The following is a 17,695-nucleotide window of genomic DNA, read 5'->3' as shown; positions in this document are numbered from 1 at the left end:
CAATTGCAAAAGGAAAAATTTGCAGATTAAGTGTTATGACAAAACCTGTTCTTGTCCAACCAAGAAAATAGATCATTACAAAAAGTATTTTTGGAAGAAGAAGCAGTCCCATCCAAAGAAGAAGTTTTTCAGAAAAAAGAAATGGAAATTTCTCAGAAGAAAGCAATTCAAAGGCAAAACTTCAAAAGTCTGTTTTGCATGTAGAAAGCCCGGTCATTTTGCAAAAAATTGTCCAAAAAGAGAAAAAGCAGCAAAGCTTTTGGAGCAAGCCCATATTCATGTAGATGATACACCATTTTCAGATGTTGAATCACTTTTTTCACTTGATGATGATTATTCTCCCCAAGCCTTGGCAGTCATGGCTTATTCAACCTCAGAAGATGAATCAGATTCAAGCATTATAGATGATTCAGACCTAGAAATCCAAACCATATACACATCCCAGCCTCTTACAGCCCCAATAATTGGCCCCACACCAATAGCCCAAGTTCACATCCTCACCTCGTCATAGGATTTGACCTCCTTCACCAGATACCCAGCCTCAGATGGTCCTCAAAAGGCCTCTTGCATAAACAACACCTTCTCACAGGGACCTAGGTACCACATTTGTTTTTAATAAACCCCTTTGACTCCTTTAAAGCCCAGATCATCAATGAATGTTGTGCAGCCACCCATTCAGAATTCCTCCTTAAAAACCCAAACCCACTGTGGAAAAACCCAGCATTTTTCATAACTCTTCCCTTCAAAAAGAATGAAGATGTTAACCCTACAAAAGCTAGTCATAGAGGTATGAATTCAGAACACTTGTCCCTAGCTAAGTAGGTGTTAGCTACCCTTTTCTGAAAAAACCTCATTGAACCCACAACTTCTCTATGGGCATGTGAAGCCTTCTATGTTAACAATCATGCAGAACAAGTTCGATGAAAGCTCAGATTGGTAAACAATTACCAAGATCTTAATCATTTCCTTACTGATGATAAGTTTCCACTGCCAAACAAAAGTGCTCTTTTTCAGCATCTTTCCAATGCAAAAGTGTTTTCAAAGTTTGATCTTAAAGCAGGATTTTGGCAACTTGGAATCCATCCAGAAGAAAGATACAAGACAACATTTTGCATTCCAGATCACCATTATCAATGGATGGTAATGCCTTTCGGCCTCAAAAATGCTCCATCTCAATTCCAAAAAGCAATGGTAACACTTTTCCAACCACTGTTGTCAAATGTATTGATCTATGTAGATGATATCCTCCTATTCTCAAAAGATGCAGAATCCCATGAAAAATTGCTTACTGAATTTTACAATTTAGTAAAAGCTCAAGGAATAATGCTTTCAGAAAAGAAAATGGTCATAGGAGTATCCTCTATTGATTTCTTAGGAGTAAACATTTCAGATGGAAAGTACACTCTGCAGCCTCACATAGCAGTCTCTCTCACTGAATTTCCAGATACACTCACCAGCACCAAACAGATCTAGCAGTTTCTTGGAATTGTTAACTACATGTCAGATTTCATCCCAAAAATTTCTAGACACAGAGATTGTTTGTTTAAGTTGTTGAAAAAATCTCCTCCAGCATGGAATTCAGTTCATACAGAAGCAGTTCAACAGTTGAAAAAATTAGCAGAAAAACTTCCCCCTTTGCAAATCCCAGGAACAGGAAAAAGAATTCTACAAACAGATGCAAGTGATGAGTATTGGGCAGCAGCTCTCTTTGAAAAAATTGATGGAAAAAGAAATATTTGTGGATACAAAAGCGGTGCATTCAAGCCTTTAGAACTCCATTATCACTCCACTTTCAAAGAAATTCTAGCAGTTAAACATGGTATTGAAAAGTTCCAGTTTCACCTCCTTGGTCACAATTTTCTTGTAGAAATAGATATGTCTTCTTTCCCAAAAATGCTCTAGTTCAAAAGAAAAATACTCCCCCATGCCATGAAAAGTGAGTGCGAGTCTTACTACACCAAAATGGAGATGAGTATAACCTTGTCTTTGGCATGGAATGACAAACTCTCTAGGAAGAGCAAGAGTGATGAAATTTTTTTTTTTCACTGGCTGGAATATTAAACTGGTCAAATTTTGAGGCTTGGACATATTTTTTGACACTAGAAGGTTGAGAAGGACCTAAAAACTTTTTTATGGATTTTTTGAAAGTTTTTTGAGGTTTATCAAACACAGTATAGGGATTTACAATGGGAAAATTAGTAATAGGGATTTTACTATCTTCAGGGACATGGGATATTTCATATAAGTAGTCTAATCTATTTGCAGTAGATTTTCGAAGGGAAAGATCATAAGAAGTGGTAATGGTATCAGTGACTGCTGAGGATGATGAACTAGCCATGATAGTTTCTAAAATGAAGAACAATTTTCCTAAGGTCTGACAGGACTAAAACGCCACTCCTAGGCTCACGTCCACTAGATGACTCAGGAAAAATAATTCTTTGACACTTTTAGTACAACTCCTTAGTTTTCTACTTGGTTATCAAATCCAGTTTTCTAATGTGATTTTCATAGAGGATCCACAATAAGTGACAACTGTTAATCACAGAGCATACTAATCAGGACAATAATTCAAGTATACTAATCGAAGGAGAGTGAAACTGATTGTGAGGCTTTAGCAGTTTTGTGATGCATGTGTATGGATGATGAGTGTTCTTTATTGCGTACACTCCATTGATGGAAAAGCAGAAGTTTAATCCTTCTAAGGATAACACTTTTGACCACTATAAAGTTGGAAACATGAACCTCCAGGTCCAAGAGACCAAACACAATTCAGGTATTTTTCCCTATGAGGAACGTAAATATCGAACGAGTGGCGTTCCTTAAACCATTCAAAAGTGCAGGAGACTACAGGCTCATCTATGATCTCGAAAAAGCCAAGTTTAAAGGGAATTCTCTGGACGAGAAGACCAAGCATATCCTCAGGTTGACAACGGGCTATAACATTCAAGCCACTACCCACGTAATTATAGATATCAATTTTTGCTGCTTCTGCATTCATAGAGAAAGTAGTAGTAATTATAAACAGATCAAGCAAAAACAATAGTGATACTTTTTTTTAATGAAAACACTCATATTGTTTTGTTTGTAAAGTATAACTAGTTGGGTGCAAAGTAGGGTTATAACTTGCCCTTTACTTATAGTGTGGAATGTGGATGTGAAATGTGGTGAGCCATATATATATATAAAAACAAAACATAGTTTCTCACGATTTTGGGTCACTAAAGGAAAAATTCCTGAATTAGCATTTACTTACCATGTTTATTGAAAACTTGCTCTATTCAATTTCAAAGAAAGATGTGAAATATTAGTAATAATTTATATAAAATCGAAGACATCTAGCTTTTGGTTGATCTTATGATACATTGTCACTTTAGATTTTGAGGTCCTGCAAATTTATATGTTAATATTTTAAGGTATTTTTATTTAAATTCTATTACATGTTTAAACTCTCAATTAGAATATGGACTCAATGCATTTCAATTAATTAATACCCCCCTTCATCCCAAATTTTCACACCTAGCTCTATTCCATTTTAACTTTTAAGAAGTCCCAAAATGAAGTTATTTTGGAAAAATCAATATATAAAATTTCTTAACACACTCTTCAGTTTTCACTTTATTTAAAAAGTCAATACTCTTTTTTAACTAAAGTTTAAAGAGAAAAGTTACCAGATGCAATGCCCCATCTATTAATCGGACTCAAGTATAAATTAAAGAGAGCAGTTTTGAAAGTGTGTACATTTTCAAGCAAAAGACAATACATTAAATGATATATATAAATACAGTCATAATAAATATCTATTAATGATCGCCATAATTATATATTTAATAGTTCAATATAAAAGTGCAACATAATAAATACTTATTAATAGTTATCATAATTATATATTTAAAAGTTCAATATAAAAAAATTAATACTTATAAATTGACTATTATTAATTACCATATTTTTTTTTTGAGAAACATTAATTATCATATTTAATATTTATGCAAATTACAACTTACTTATCTGTGGTTTGGCCGAAATTTAAGTTACCTACTTGTAGTTTGAAATTTGACACTTTATCTACTTGAAGTTAACTCAGTTAAAATTCTATAACCCACCTTTATGAAAAACAGAGCTAAATATGTAATTTTGCTCCACTTTTATGTCTCATTCTTCCCAAAACACAAAAAACATAAAAATATAAGATCAAATAAGATAAAAAAGAATTCAGTGGAACACTTGTATCATGAGAATTCAAATCATAGGTAGACAACTTAAATTTTGGTCAAACCTTAGGTGGGTAAAGTGTTAAATTTCAAATCACAAGTAGACAACTTAAATTTCGGTTAAACTACATGTGGGTAAGTTGTAATTTATACTTAATATTTCATATACAAACAAAATCGTAGTAAAAGAAAATCTAAGGTAACGTCTCTCTTTCTCTCTGCAAGTAGGATCTATGGTTGTCTAGGCTGCTCCTAGTTCTTGCACTGTTACCGGAGTTCATTGGAGCCGTGAAACCCTCCATTGAGCCCTTCTGACGGTGAACGTGGGTCTCTAGTGCCAAGTTGAAATGGTTACCTAGCTCCTATATTAGAGAAGTGAGTAATGGATAAGCAAAAAAATATTCTAAGAATATAACATTTCAACAAAATCTAAGATTATGCGAATCAGACAGCACCTAAAGCAATTAATCAGTACATCAGTATGGCTTGTACAATATGGAATTGTTGAAATTATATCCATTTTCTTATATCAATTTTGACATTAATGTAATACACTACTGTTTGAGCCTGGATTATTATCTTCTTTCTTTCTTTGTTGTTGTTGTTGTGTTTGTTTGTTTGTTTTGTTTTTTGTATTTTTTTTTTTGTGCAACATTTTAGCTTATTTGTATATGTACAACTTTTATAAGACTCATTTTTTTTTTCACATGTATAATGTATTTTTGTCAATTACCAAAAAAATAAGCAAATAAGAATTAAGTAAAAAGCTAATCCAAATGTATTCACGTAATGATATGGCCCTCACTTAGTATGTGTGAGTTTGGACTTACATGTGAAGGGGAAGTTGCATAATATTAGTTAAATGATCAAATTTATTTTTTCTTAACAACTTAAACTTTCAGAACAATAGATAATTTATTAGTAACAGTTAGATGAATTGAAACTAACGATTCTAACTTAGGGATGTGCTAATGTCCTTCAGCTTATTGAGTTTTTTGCTTTTTTTTTTTTTTTTTTTTTTTTTTTTTTCAGTAAAAAGTTTTTAGTTTTAGCTAAATAAACTATTTCCAAACGGACATTTAATATTGATCACAATATAGTTTATTAGGGTTTTACTCTCTATTTAAAGTTCGGCAAAATTTGGAGAAAATGCCAAGAGCGTTATTGTTTAATGATAGTAAAGTTTTGCCCATGACAAGAATTTGGGTTCATAATTAATCTTTAGATCTCTTCACTCCCACTTGTTGTTAGAAAAAGAAGAAGAAAAACGAAGGTAAAGTAACCAAATGAGATAGTTCCATATTTGTAAGAGGTCCCAAAATTGGAGGATGTAATTTGGACAAGGGAACAATTAAATTGATGCAATTTCAATTTTCAAGTGCAAATAAAACATTTCCTTAAACTCTATAAATTTGCCTGCAAATTGGAAAGTTTGAATCTTGAGAAATAATGGACTGAAAAAGTCAATAATAGTTGTGTAAAGTAGTCATGATATTACATCAATATGTTAGACTTTTTTAGAGTCGGCGGCTTGTGTGATGTATCTTTTTCTTTTTGGCTTACAGTGTAGTGTATCAATTTGAAAATTGGATAAGGTGATCATAAGGTGATCCTTGGCATTTTCTATTTCATTGCTGGAGGTTTGCCAACTAATTCTCTTCTTATATTTAATGTGAAAGGATGACACCAATCACTTTATCCACTGATATTTTATTACATTTAAAAAAAAAAATTTATTTAATGCCATATTCATTTTTGTCTATAGAGACGTGCAGATCGGCATGTCTAAGATGCATAGAGATTTAATTTAATTTTATTTGAGAAGAAGAAGCATTAGTTAACATTTTTTAATTATTCTTTTATAAATAACATTAATTAACTCATTCTGTATAAAAAATGCTTAAATGACCTATCCTCCTGAATATCTGTGACTCGTTGACATTTGCATCCTCATTTTCTATTCTTATATTTTATTACCTTCGTTGCGCCATAGTTAGGAGCAAAAGAAGAATCATTCTGGTTGTACACGGCTACCTTATTTTTTATTTGAAATTTCTCTATACTTCAATCTTGCCAATTATGGCATCTTGAAGATCGTTTCTCGAAATTTTCCACATGGTTTGGAAGTTTTAAGCATGTGATTTAACATTCTTGAAAAGTGAAAACTTCTTTTAGAGTCTTAGGTTGCATTTGATAATATTGTTTGAGTAATTTTTAGGTATGGAGTATAGAGAATGATACTCCCTCCCCTTATATTCATGGTGAAGTCTACTCATTAAATTTATGGTAGTGTCTACCAAGAATATGAGAGTAGGGAGCACCATTTCTCTGTGCTTTGAGAGTATTTAAATTTTTTTCATGTTGTTCTAGTAATGTTGTTTAAGTGTTGTAGAAATATGTGCGTGAAAAAGTATTGTAGAAATACGTATTGTGTTATTTAAATAATGAAAACTGTTGTTTAAACAAAACAACTAAACAGGCCCTTATACCTTTGGTTTATTTATTTTTGGTAAACTGCTAACTTTATTAATTAATTGGAAAGATAGAGGGACAATCTGCATAATTGGAAATTTGCACTTTTAGATCCCTGGTTAATTATGTGGATTAATTGATAATCAATTAATTTAAGCTGATTAGATGATTGCAACATAGATTAATTAATCATAGCTATAATAAATACCATATTTGAAAATCAAAGAACCAAACACAAGAAACACTAGCCAAACGCCTAGCAGCTCAATTAGCAGTCTAGCACATGTTAGAGTTTCTAATAGAGATGTTTATCGTTTAAATCCTCTTATTGTACATATTAAATTATAAGAGAAATTATATGGTCCTCATGGTGGACAAGTGACGTGGCCTACCATTCCACTAAAAGACTCTCACCTGTTTGAAATTAATGAGTTAGAATTTTTTTTAAAACAAAAATTAATTATTGACTTAACAATTTTAAACAAGTGAGAGTCTTTTAGTGGAATGGTGGATAAGTGACATGGTCCACTAAAGAACTGTATAATTTCTCCAATTTTAGTAATGAATTAGAAATTGATGGAGAACATTCTACTGGAAAACCATTAAGGGGTACCTCTACCCTAAGTATTGCAAAATGAATAGAAGTTTTAAAATCTAGTTCAAAAGCTTGACCATTGACACTTCTTTGTTAGTAGTTTAACTTACTGATGACATCTTCCGCCAGTTTGAAAATATTTGAACTTTTCATACATGAATCTCTTTCGCTAACCTCCTCTGTAATTATGAACAGATCGTGTTGAGACTAGGGACATGAGTATATATCAGTCGTAAATTTTAATTCTAAAGAGAGAATCTTTTCGTGGGTTAGGATTAACCCTTGTAGTGGTGTTTTTTATGAATGTGTTCATAGGTTTTTCACTTCATCACCAATTGACTGCGTTATTTATTTTACTTCACTTTGTTTGTAATTGTTGACTTGTATTTTATGGTTAGTTAAGTGAAAATCAATCAAATTTTTAATTATTTAATATGAAAAGTTGATTAATTCTAAGTAAAATCATCCCAAGGGGTTCTAAAGCATCTTTTCAATACTTACATTTTTCTTTCCTTTGAAGGGAACTAGGGGTACCTAGACTAGAATGTGGTCCAAAGTCTAGAGAAATCCAGGAACATTATGGACCACTGACCCATAGAGTTTGGTCCAAACTAAGGCAGCAACTTTTAGATATGGCCAAAAGTTTTTTCTGGTCTCTGGTCCGTTGGCTTCTTTAAAAATCCCAGCACGGCCGAAAGTATCAGGAAATGGATTGTACCAAAAATATCATGGCACATAAAATCAGCTCCAATCAAAAAATTTTATTTTATTCTTTACTTAATAAAATCAGCTTTAATTTTTGACAAATATTGCAAATTACTTTACGTAGATAGAAATAAATTTCGCTAGAGAGCTAAGCTCAAAACCATCATTGCTTGTCTTAAATATAGTGTTGCTAGATGGTAGTCGATGACCTGAAGCTATGCACGAGTATAGTACTTCATATGCCACCTTCCTCTCCTATCCTTCAATGGATTCATTATTCCTACATAAGGATTCATAGCACATAAAAACAAGGAAAATTATTGTTTCACATTCCTCAAGTTACACCAGTTGTACACACTGTACACAAATTGTGGACATTCGTCGGAAAGTTTGGATATGATAGTGTGAAATGGGAGTGATACAAAGCGTAGTTGATGCATCCACAATGCCATGAATCAGAACTAGAAGGTGTAATGTGGTCACTTTATGAGGAAACATAATCTAATGGGCCATAAGGCTCAAGCAATTCAGCAATGAACCCCTTCTTTCTTTTGGGGTTCCATCCCATGTCTTTGCACAGTTGGTCATTGTACCATATTTGAATAGCACCAATGCAGTATCTCCTATAGTACTGGCCAGAGTATGTCTTCATGTATTCATCCCATGTTTCCACATTTTTTTCCATGTCTTTAATGCTGGCAATTTGAATGTGCCGTCAAGAAGCTCTGCTAGCCATCGGCATCTCATCTCAAAGGTGTACAAGTTTGAAACACTCTCTGAGAAACCAATTACTGCTAATTGTGAAATTTGTGGATGAATGCATTCCCTGATAAATTGGAAATGTCATTTCCTCATTTTCATTACTATTTTTAAAATGTGATAGGCCAAGAATGTATTGACCCCTTATAATAAATTAACCGATTAATTAGCCAAACAAATCACCAATTAAGTTAATATGTAGCAGAAAATAAAGTTGACACGGTGATTTGTTTACAAATGGGGAAAACTATCGAGGCAAAACCCCACCGGGTGAGTTTTAGGTCATTACTTCCGAGAATCCACTATTATCATAATAAGCGGTTACAAGTAAAGGAATCCTAGTACCTTATACCAACTTACAGTTGAACCCTTACTCTAATACGCAATTGGACTTGTTTTGTAGTGACAATTTCTTCTTTTCAATGCATGGCTTTCAGTACGTGACTAACCAATTAATGCGCGGATCCCAGTGCGCAACTTAATCATCAACTTGAGAAAGATGTTGGCTACAAAGTTCTTCAGTTCATCAGTTCATCAGTTCATCAATACGATGAAGATCACAAAGCTCCTTGGTCACAAAACCCAACGGCATACAAACGCAATAGCTTCTTTAAGAGAAAGATAAACTAGGACAAATTCTGTCTCCGGTCACAATTTACATGAACAAAATTTTGCTCTATACTTGCGCAACCTTTGACGGCCCTTAAAATAATCTTTATATATATTTAGGGTTGTGACAAAAGAAACCCTAAACATGTACACACGGATTGGAGTGAAATCAGATCTGAAAAAATGATTCTCATAATTCTCTATAGATAGGGTATCTATCGAGTAGCTATTGAGCATCAAGCTAAAACAACCTTTTAAACCTCGATAGATGCTATCTGTTGAGTTAGCTGTTGAGTTTTAAAATCCAGCACTTATTCGCTTGTTTCTTGGATAGACTTGCATAGTTTTAATACTTAAATTTGAATTCTTGTTCTCTGAAGTATTAAACACATTCTAGATTTACCCAATTACAAGTAAGGTGTGTTTGTCAAAAGATTAGCCAATTCTAAATGACATATGTTCCTAACATCATTTATATATGTCCTAATAATCTCTCCTTTGGCAATCTGTAACAAAACTACAACAAACAAATGAACATATGAGAGAAGTCATCAATCACTCAACTTATTCTCACTTGTTGAATACAATAAAATCTATTCTAACACAAACTCGTGAAAAACTTTACAAGAAGAGAGTTCATAGTATGGAAGACTTTGATAACCTGTATTTCTAAAACACTTTAAACAAAACTCAGTACGACATCTTAGTATGAAACAGAAATAAAAGATTGCATACAATTATAAGAAGCATATGCATAAAGAGAGAAAAGAAACAACACATAAAGAGATAGGTAAAAATGTAATAACAACCTCAAAAAAAAAAAAAAAAATATATATATATATATATTTATCAATGATAAAAACAAGGTTTGCTATCACAAGGTAAGAACAATGTATCTATAAAAGATAGAAAAAAAAAAAAAAACATAAGTCCTCACTACATTTCTCATAAAACAAAAACACTTCTCCTAACAAAAATCCCCTATACTAACTCTCCCCCTTAGTACATGACTAATCTCATACCCAAAACTACTCTCCATTTTTGCCACGAATGACAAAGGGTAAGTCACTGAGAAGCAGTCATCTCCTCGTCATTGAGAAGCAGTCATCTCCTCGTCACTAGAAGAGCTAGCACCATCATCCTCATCACCATCGCCATCAGAGTGACCATCATCGTCCTTGTCCTCGTCCTTAGAAGTCTCTGGAGAAGGAGTGGAAGACTCTACGGAGCCACCAAGGTGAGCTTGTTGTCGTGCAATACAATCGACATGGGTGTTCACCTGACACAACTCATCGCTGAGAGTGTCAAGGTGAGTATCCATATGCTGAAGTTGCGCTAGAATCGCCTTGAAGGTCACACCATTCGCAAAAGAAGAAAGAACAAATATAGATGGAGTTGAAGAAGCTGGAGGTGTCTCCGTCTCAGTCCGTGGCCGCTTCGGTCGAAGCTGGGCCTCACTCCGTCTAACACTCGCCTCATCAAAGACGCACATGACAAAGAAGGGATTCGATACGGGAAAGGAGACAAAATAGTGGTGAAGGATCCTCGTGATAGCAGAAGGAAAGATAAGCTTATCACGGGTCGCCGTATCTCTATATACATTAATAAGGGAGAGAATGAAATAAGAAGGGAAGTCTATAGTAAGATCCTCTAAGATGGTAACAAAAATCGATCACGAGACTCTGTGATAGAGTTATAGTGAGACAATGGATGGAGAACGAATGTCATCACCATGTTAAGGAACCTTGGACCTTTAGCAAAGGTCGAGCAACAAGTGTACTGACGACCACCCTAAGAAGAAGGAGTCTTACAAAACAGAGACATGAGCTCGTCTTTAGACATAGTCTTAAGATGATCATAGCTAGGGTAGTTAGGATGTACTACCTTCGGTATGTGTAGCACATTGGATACAAGATCCGGAGTGACTACAATGCGCGTACCTTGAATGCGATTGACAAAAAAAGGTACTGAAAAATCGAATCTGTACATATTAGAGTAAAACTCCTGTACGATTGTAGAGGAATAAGTGACCAGGACGTCACACAGTGACTTTTAAGTTTTAACCCCTATTGTGGATGACAGTGGGTAGGTCTGTATCGGAAAAATTCGATAGAACGACTTGGCGTTCCGAATGAATGCCGTGTTGAGAAAAGTTCTCTGAAAAGTCCTTACGGGCTTTATCATCATGGAACCTGACATGTGAAGGAGTAGAATCAAAGGAAGATGTCCCGAAATGAAAAGGATTCAGGGATGGAGTAGATTTTCGTTTAGGTGCCATAGAGCAACTAAAGAGAGAGAGAGAGAGAGAGAGAGAGACATGCAGAAAAGCACCAACATAATTAATATCAAAAGATAGAAAAAGGAAGGTACGTATGCATGAAAAATGCATGGGCATGTGACATGCAACAATAAAAGCACCGTGAGCTCAGCCCAATTCAAACCTACCAGCACACATCATTGCAGCAAAGTAAACACACATCTAAAATGTATGAATTATTGTTAAAATTTAAATGTGATGCAATGCCCATCCAAATTTTTTTGCAAAAACCTCATTAATTTTGAAAGATCTCAAAAACTTTCAAAAACCCCAAAAGTTAGATAAAAAAGATGGAGTGCATGATTAAATGAGAGAAAGAGAGTCATACCAAAGGAAGAAAGTGATCTTGAGAAAGAAGAATGAATGGGAATGAGGTTTAGAGTGAGAGGAGTGTTTGGGAAGGTAAGGAGACAGAAAGAGGCAAGAGAGATTGAGAAAAGTGAATGAGAATTCGCGCTGAACCTTTATATAGAAATCCCCGATTCTCAATGGATTGAGAGGTATCGAGATTTAAAACTCGGTGGATAGAGTTATCGAGGAGCTATCGAGAGATGTCCACAGCAAAAGAACCTCGATGGATTAAGCAACTATCGAGAAGCTATCGTGGAGACGGAAACTTTCTTGATAGATTGAGAAGCTATCGAGACAAATTCTTAAAAATTTCGATGGATCAAAATTGCGATAGTAACTGTCGAGAAAGGAAGATCGAGAGCTCGATAGGTAGCCTAGTTGTCGAGAGGTATTAAGAAGCTGTCGAGATTGCTCAGAGAGAAAAACATAAACATAAATGCAATCAAACATGATACTCAACCAAAAATCCAAACAACATTTTAAATTCTCAAAAAAATCTCTCAACAAGAAAAATGTCAAGCATATAGATCCGAAACCCACACACACACTAAAACAAGTCTAACCAATTTTAGATTTAAAAAACAAGTCAAGCTAGTTTAGTGAACATACATTAGTACATGTATTCCTTGTGATGGCCAAATCACATTGTACTTGCACATGTATCAAAAGTAGCAAAGAATAGTGCATGTTGTGTGTGAAAAATATCGCAAGATTGCACAAGTGCCTACATGTTATGACGATTTGAGATATCAATAAATCAATTTAACTCATACACGATCGTAACTGCTTGATGGAGATTATCACCTTTGAGGTATATATTATAGCACCTACATCTCCCAGAAGACACGCTTGTAATCACATATAAAACATATTTATTCTTGTGGCTTTTATTTTTCTTTGTATATTTTCTTTTAAGCATATCATGCATGGACATATAAGAGAGAGAAAAAAAAATACCTAATTATGTTTAGCTTTTAATATTGCACTTTTGTTATGCCGAAACATACAGATGTCATTTCATGATTGGCGGACAACAGTTGTGAGATGGTTATTTGTGCCTTTCTCTTAGGATTTTCTAGTCATTCCTGTAAAAAAAAGTGATACGAGTATTAAGTATAAGAGATTTCTTAATCTTACTCATCACAAAATGGTCACCAATACCACACCACATGCTCCAAGATTGCATCTCTTCCTCAGATGGGCCTTCATACTCGATGCTCAAAACTTTGGTATTAAATTTGATGTGCCTAAGCAAGTCGAAATTGAATATAATCAAAGACTTGGTGTTGGTTAGGAAAGTCTTCTTCCACTGTAGAAGGCCATGGAAAATCTGAGAACTGATATGCTGGTTTTGGAGTTTGGAGCTTAGTGGTCTCTACGGTTTTAGTCCACACTCCTCCGATGCTGCTTTTGGCTTCAAATACGATTGGATGAAAACCCTTTGACAAAGTGTACTTGCAAGCCAAAAGGCCACTGATACCAGCTCCAACTATGGCCACCTGCCTCTCCATTGCTTTGTGTTTTGAGTTTCAAACTTTGAATGATTCTGCCTTTATAGTGGCCTCTACATGTGTGAAGTGGGAAAGTGTCAAACACTCAAAATTAGATAAACTGAGACTTGTCAATTCTAAGCTAGATCCTCTATCTTTTTCTGGTGAATACTGAATTGTATAGTTTATCTATTCTTGATCTTGCTAGTACTAACTGTGGAATATGGCAGACAATGAAAGGTAAAGTGCAAATTGTCCTGGTCGGCCGGTCATAGAAAAAAGTTTCATCTCGTTAATTGCAAGATACACAGTTGCGTGATTTTGTAAATTAAGCACGTTGTCTTGTCTGTCGCTCCAAAGAAACAAATATATATCATTAACACTTTTGCAACTATGACAATTACAATTTAATTTATATATATATATATATACACACACACTAGATTATTAGAGGTGTTCTTAAGAAAAGAGAGGAACCATTTGAGAGGATTTGAAAGGTTATTTTAAACTCACAAATTTTAAACCTTTAAATTGGAAGAATTTAATGGGAGAGGGTGTAAGCTTCTAATTTTGTCCCCTGTTTTCTTTTATGTATTTTTCCATCAGGCTTATTAATTTATTACAATGTCAACACTATCTAAAATACCCTTTTAACTTATCTATTTATATTGTCAATTCAAAATAATGCTTGAACTTTTTCTCTGTTTTTATCTTTCAATCAGTCAAGGTAAGGGTTTTTATTTTTAGAATCCAAGGTAAAAAAAAATAATTATTCTTCTCTCTACTTCTACTGTTTATTTAAAGAGAAGTGTTACGTCTACAATATTTTTACAATATTTTCACAACAAATCATAGGTGGTTAGTTATTAATGGTTCAAATTTGAACCTAACTCTAAGATTACTTTTTTGCCCCAACGATAACAACTAGTAATAACTTGACACTTATGATTTATTGTAAAAATGTTGTGGACATATCATTTCTCTTATCTAGAATATCTTAACAAAAGAAAAGACAACTGATTTTTTTTTTCTTCTCCCTCCGAATTCCCATGTAAAAAAAAAAAAAAAAAAAAACCAACAAGTACACAAGCATTTGAACTTACAGGATTTGATACTAGGTACGTCAATAAAGAAGAAGAGTTATTAATATTTATATTTATATTTATTTAAATTTTTATATCTATACTACTATTTAAGGGGCTTCCCATGTTTGAACCAGATTTTTTTTTTGGTTCCAAAATACCCTTACAACCTATATTTAAGTATGGACAAAACTTAGTAAAAATGTTTTTTTAACTTCCACGTAAAACACTATCTACAAAATTAGACCACATTTCCAGTACACTTACGTTGATTTTCAAACTCAAATCACTTATTCTTCAGTTCTCCAATTCTCTCAATTTTGTGTTTTCAAACTCCTTTCACCCACCTCTTTGTCTCAGATTTCACTACAAACGATAACAGCAACAAATAGATTTGAGGCAAGCTCTTTCTTAAATCAAATCTCAGCCCCCTCTCTCTCTCTCTGACGAGGTTCTATTTCTTCGAACATGATGGTTTTTTAAGTCTTTTTTTTTTTTGGCCCACATCAAACAGGTTCTATTTTCCTCAGGTTAGGAAAAAGCTCAAACAAGTTCTGTTTCCCTCACGGCCACATCGAACAGGTTATTTTTTAAGTCTGACTTTTTTTTTTTTTTTTGTCTTTCAATTTGGGTCACGTCGAATAGGTTCTATGGATATGTATGCATGAAGTTTGTTGATCAAAGTATAAGTAACGATTTTTTCATTGCAAAAAAAAGTAAAAAATTTTTTTTTGAAGTCTTGGATTATCGTTTAATTTGTAAAAAGAATTGTTTTGTCTCCAACAAAAATATATTATTTTATCATGATTTAGATTCTAAAAGGACTACACTTTGTTAACATTATCATTTTCATATCATTATCTTATCTTATCTTATTATTATTTTTTTATTTGGTCAGTTTGATGGGTGTTTAAGTATTTTCTCTAATTAATGACTATTTTTTAAAGAATAGGGATAATATACATTGATTTGTCTTTTTTTTTTTTGTTGTTGTGGTTATCGGGTTTGACTCATTATTTTATTGCATGTGTTCTATGCGGTGCCCTCTCTTCCTCTTATTATTTTTGTTTGTTGTTTTTCTTACATTTAAGGCTTACTTTTTGTTTTTTTTTTGTTTTTTTTTTTAGGGTGACATATCAACAATTTGGTTAGATTGCGTAGCAGATACATTGGATAAATTCGAGTGAGCGAAGTGGTAGTCAATCTATCAATTAATTGTTAAAAAATATTTTTTGTAATATAAATATCCTACCTTATGAAATTTAATATTGTTCTTTTTTGTGCCTTTCATTGCATATTTGATGACTTTGTAAGCAATTTCCATATACACAAATTTGCTAAAGCAAAATGATACTGAAGAACTTATCTTTAAAGATAAAATTTTAAAATTGTGGTGAAAATTGCCAATAAGAATTTGTATCAACTTTTTTTTTTTGAGGGTGGTTAGTCCTTTAACGTTGATTTCCTATTTTTTTGCAACTTCCAAAAAAAAAAAAAAAAACCATTAACGTTGGTTTCCATTTTTTTTGCAACTTCAAGAAAAAAAAAAAAAATCCCGATGTTTTAGGTATTTTAATGATATGCCAGCGCAGAACAGAACAGCACAGCACAGAACATTTTATGCCTAATTAACTCTGTTTTTTTTTATTATTTAAAGATAGGTATTTTACGTTTAAATAAGGAGAGTTAAGTTACAGATTCTTCAGCCTATTATGCAGAGAAAGCACGCAGCTGGAGGCAACGTTTGTGTTACAAATAGCTGAAGCTAGGAGCTCAAAGTTGGCTACAAAGAATTGTTACAAAGTGAAACTAAGTGCAGCAATAAACACATACTATGCTGTACAAAGGTTCAAGGAAAGAACCATGAAATTTTCATTCTAACTGAAGGTTTTGTTACAAATAACAGCAAGCAACCATAACCATAGAGAGATCAGTAAAGTATATAAGAACTTCTAACGAGAACGCTTCTTAACATCCTGAAGAACAACATGTGCAGCATTACGGCCAGGTGCACCCATTACGCCACCTCCAGGATGTGATCCACTTCCACACATATACAGCCCTCTAATTCGCGTCCTATGATCTGACCTGTATCCAGAAGAAAGCAATTATTCTTTGCATGACATAGTATATAAGATGCACACATATCTCGAATTGAATTATTCTTGATCACCCACTAAAGTAACTTCCAGAGGCTAGGAGAATTACCATCCTTTAATGGGTCGCATCAAGAAGAGTGAATCCAGACCCATAGCACCATGAAAAATATTCCCCCCTGTTACATATTTAAAGTGTAGTAAATAACGTTCAAAATGCAAAAACATGCATTTTATGTCACATGTTGTCATAGTCTAGTGAGAAAACAAAAACATGTATTTTATCTACTCAACCACAATTCCTGTAATTTGTTTCCACGGGCCAAAGAAAAAGATATAAGTTTTTTGCCAAATAAAATTATTCATAATGTCAGTAGTCAACATAAAATTGCACAGACCTGTCAGACTGAATTCTCTTTCAAGATCTGGTGGTGTTAGCATGTCATAGCCGATGACTGATGAGCTGAAGCCAGGAGCATATTCATCAATCAAGTTGAAGCATCTTTGTGCATATGATTCCTATCAGGATTTGTCATATAACAATCAATGAATCTGTACAGCACCACTTAGAATGATTTAAACATTCCACTCGGGAAAAAAATTAATAACAAGATCAGTAATTTAAGTGCTAAATACTGCCATTTCATTTAATCCTGTGGGTAGAATAGTAACTTACTCTATATATGGGATTTTCCAGCTACCATCCGAGGGTTTATAAGGTGTGTATTGTGTAAACAAGCTGACGACATGCTTACCTACAAAAAAGAAAAGCAGAGTTGATTATTTTACAAGTAAATGGAGACAGTACATCAAACTGCGACATCTGAAGTGTAAGAATATAAGAAAAGGAATTAATTAATTTGAGATCCCATATAATTTTGAGGAAATATACCCTTGACACAAAAGAAGACGATTATTTCATCAAGTGGAAAGTAAACAATGCTTCCATAAAAGTATTTGTTAGCTTTACAGAAAATAATTTCTAGGGATTTCAGCTTCTAACACAAA

The 17,695-nt window shown here is 33.6% G+C and overlaps 1 protein-coding gene across 1 annotated transcript; it reads right to left on the bottom strand.

Moving 5' to 3' along the window:
• Positions 1–16,353: 16,353 nt before the first annotated feature.
• On the bottom strand, positions 16,354–17,443 carry LOC142642249 (uncharacterized). The gene is made up of 4 exons (XM_075816584.1): positions 17,364–17,443; positions 17,086–17,206; positions 16,800–16,866; positions 16,354–16,679 (listed from the first exon to the last, which is right to left on the bottom strand). Exons 2-4 carry the CDS (start codon positions 17,126–17,128, stop codon positions 16,544–16,546), a joined length of 246 nt encoding a protein of 81 aa, XP_075672699.1. The 5' UTR covers positions 17,129–17,206; positions 17,364–17,443; the 3' UTR covers positions 16,354–16,543.
• Between the last annotated feature and the right edge of the window lie 252 nt (positions 17,444–17,695).

Source organism: Castanea sativa, chromosome 7, assembly GCF_040712315.1.
Source record: "Castanea sativa cultivar Marrone di Chiusa Pesio chromosome 7, ASM4071231v1".
NCBI lineage: Eukaryota > Viridiplantae > Streptophyta > Magnoliopsida > Fagales > Fagaceae > Castanea > Castanea sativa.
The sequence above is the reverse complement of the archived record's forward strand: the minus strand, read 5'-3'. Positions and strand labels throughout refer to the sequence as shown.

Coding starts and splice junctions, on each gene's coding strand:
- LOC142642249 (XM_075816584.1), bottom strand. CDS start 17,128: ATGCTAACACCACCAGATCTTGAAAGAGAATTCAGTCTGACAG. Junction 16,867..17,085: donor AAGAGAATTCAGTCTGACAG/GTCTGTGCAATT, acceptor AATATGTAACAG/GGGGGAATATTTTTCATGGT. Junction 16,680..16,799: donor ATGCGACCCATTAAAGGATG/GTAATTCTCCTA, acceptor TTCTGGATACAG/GTCAGATCATAGGACGCGAA.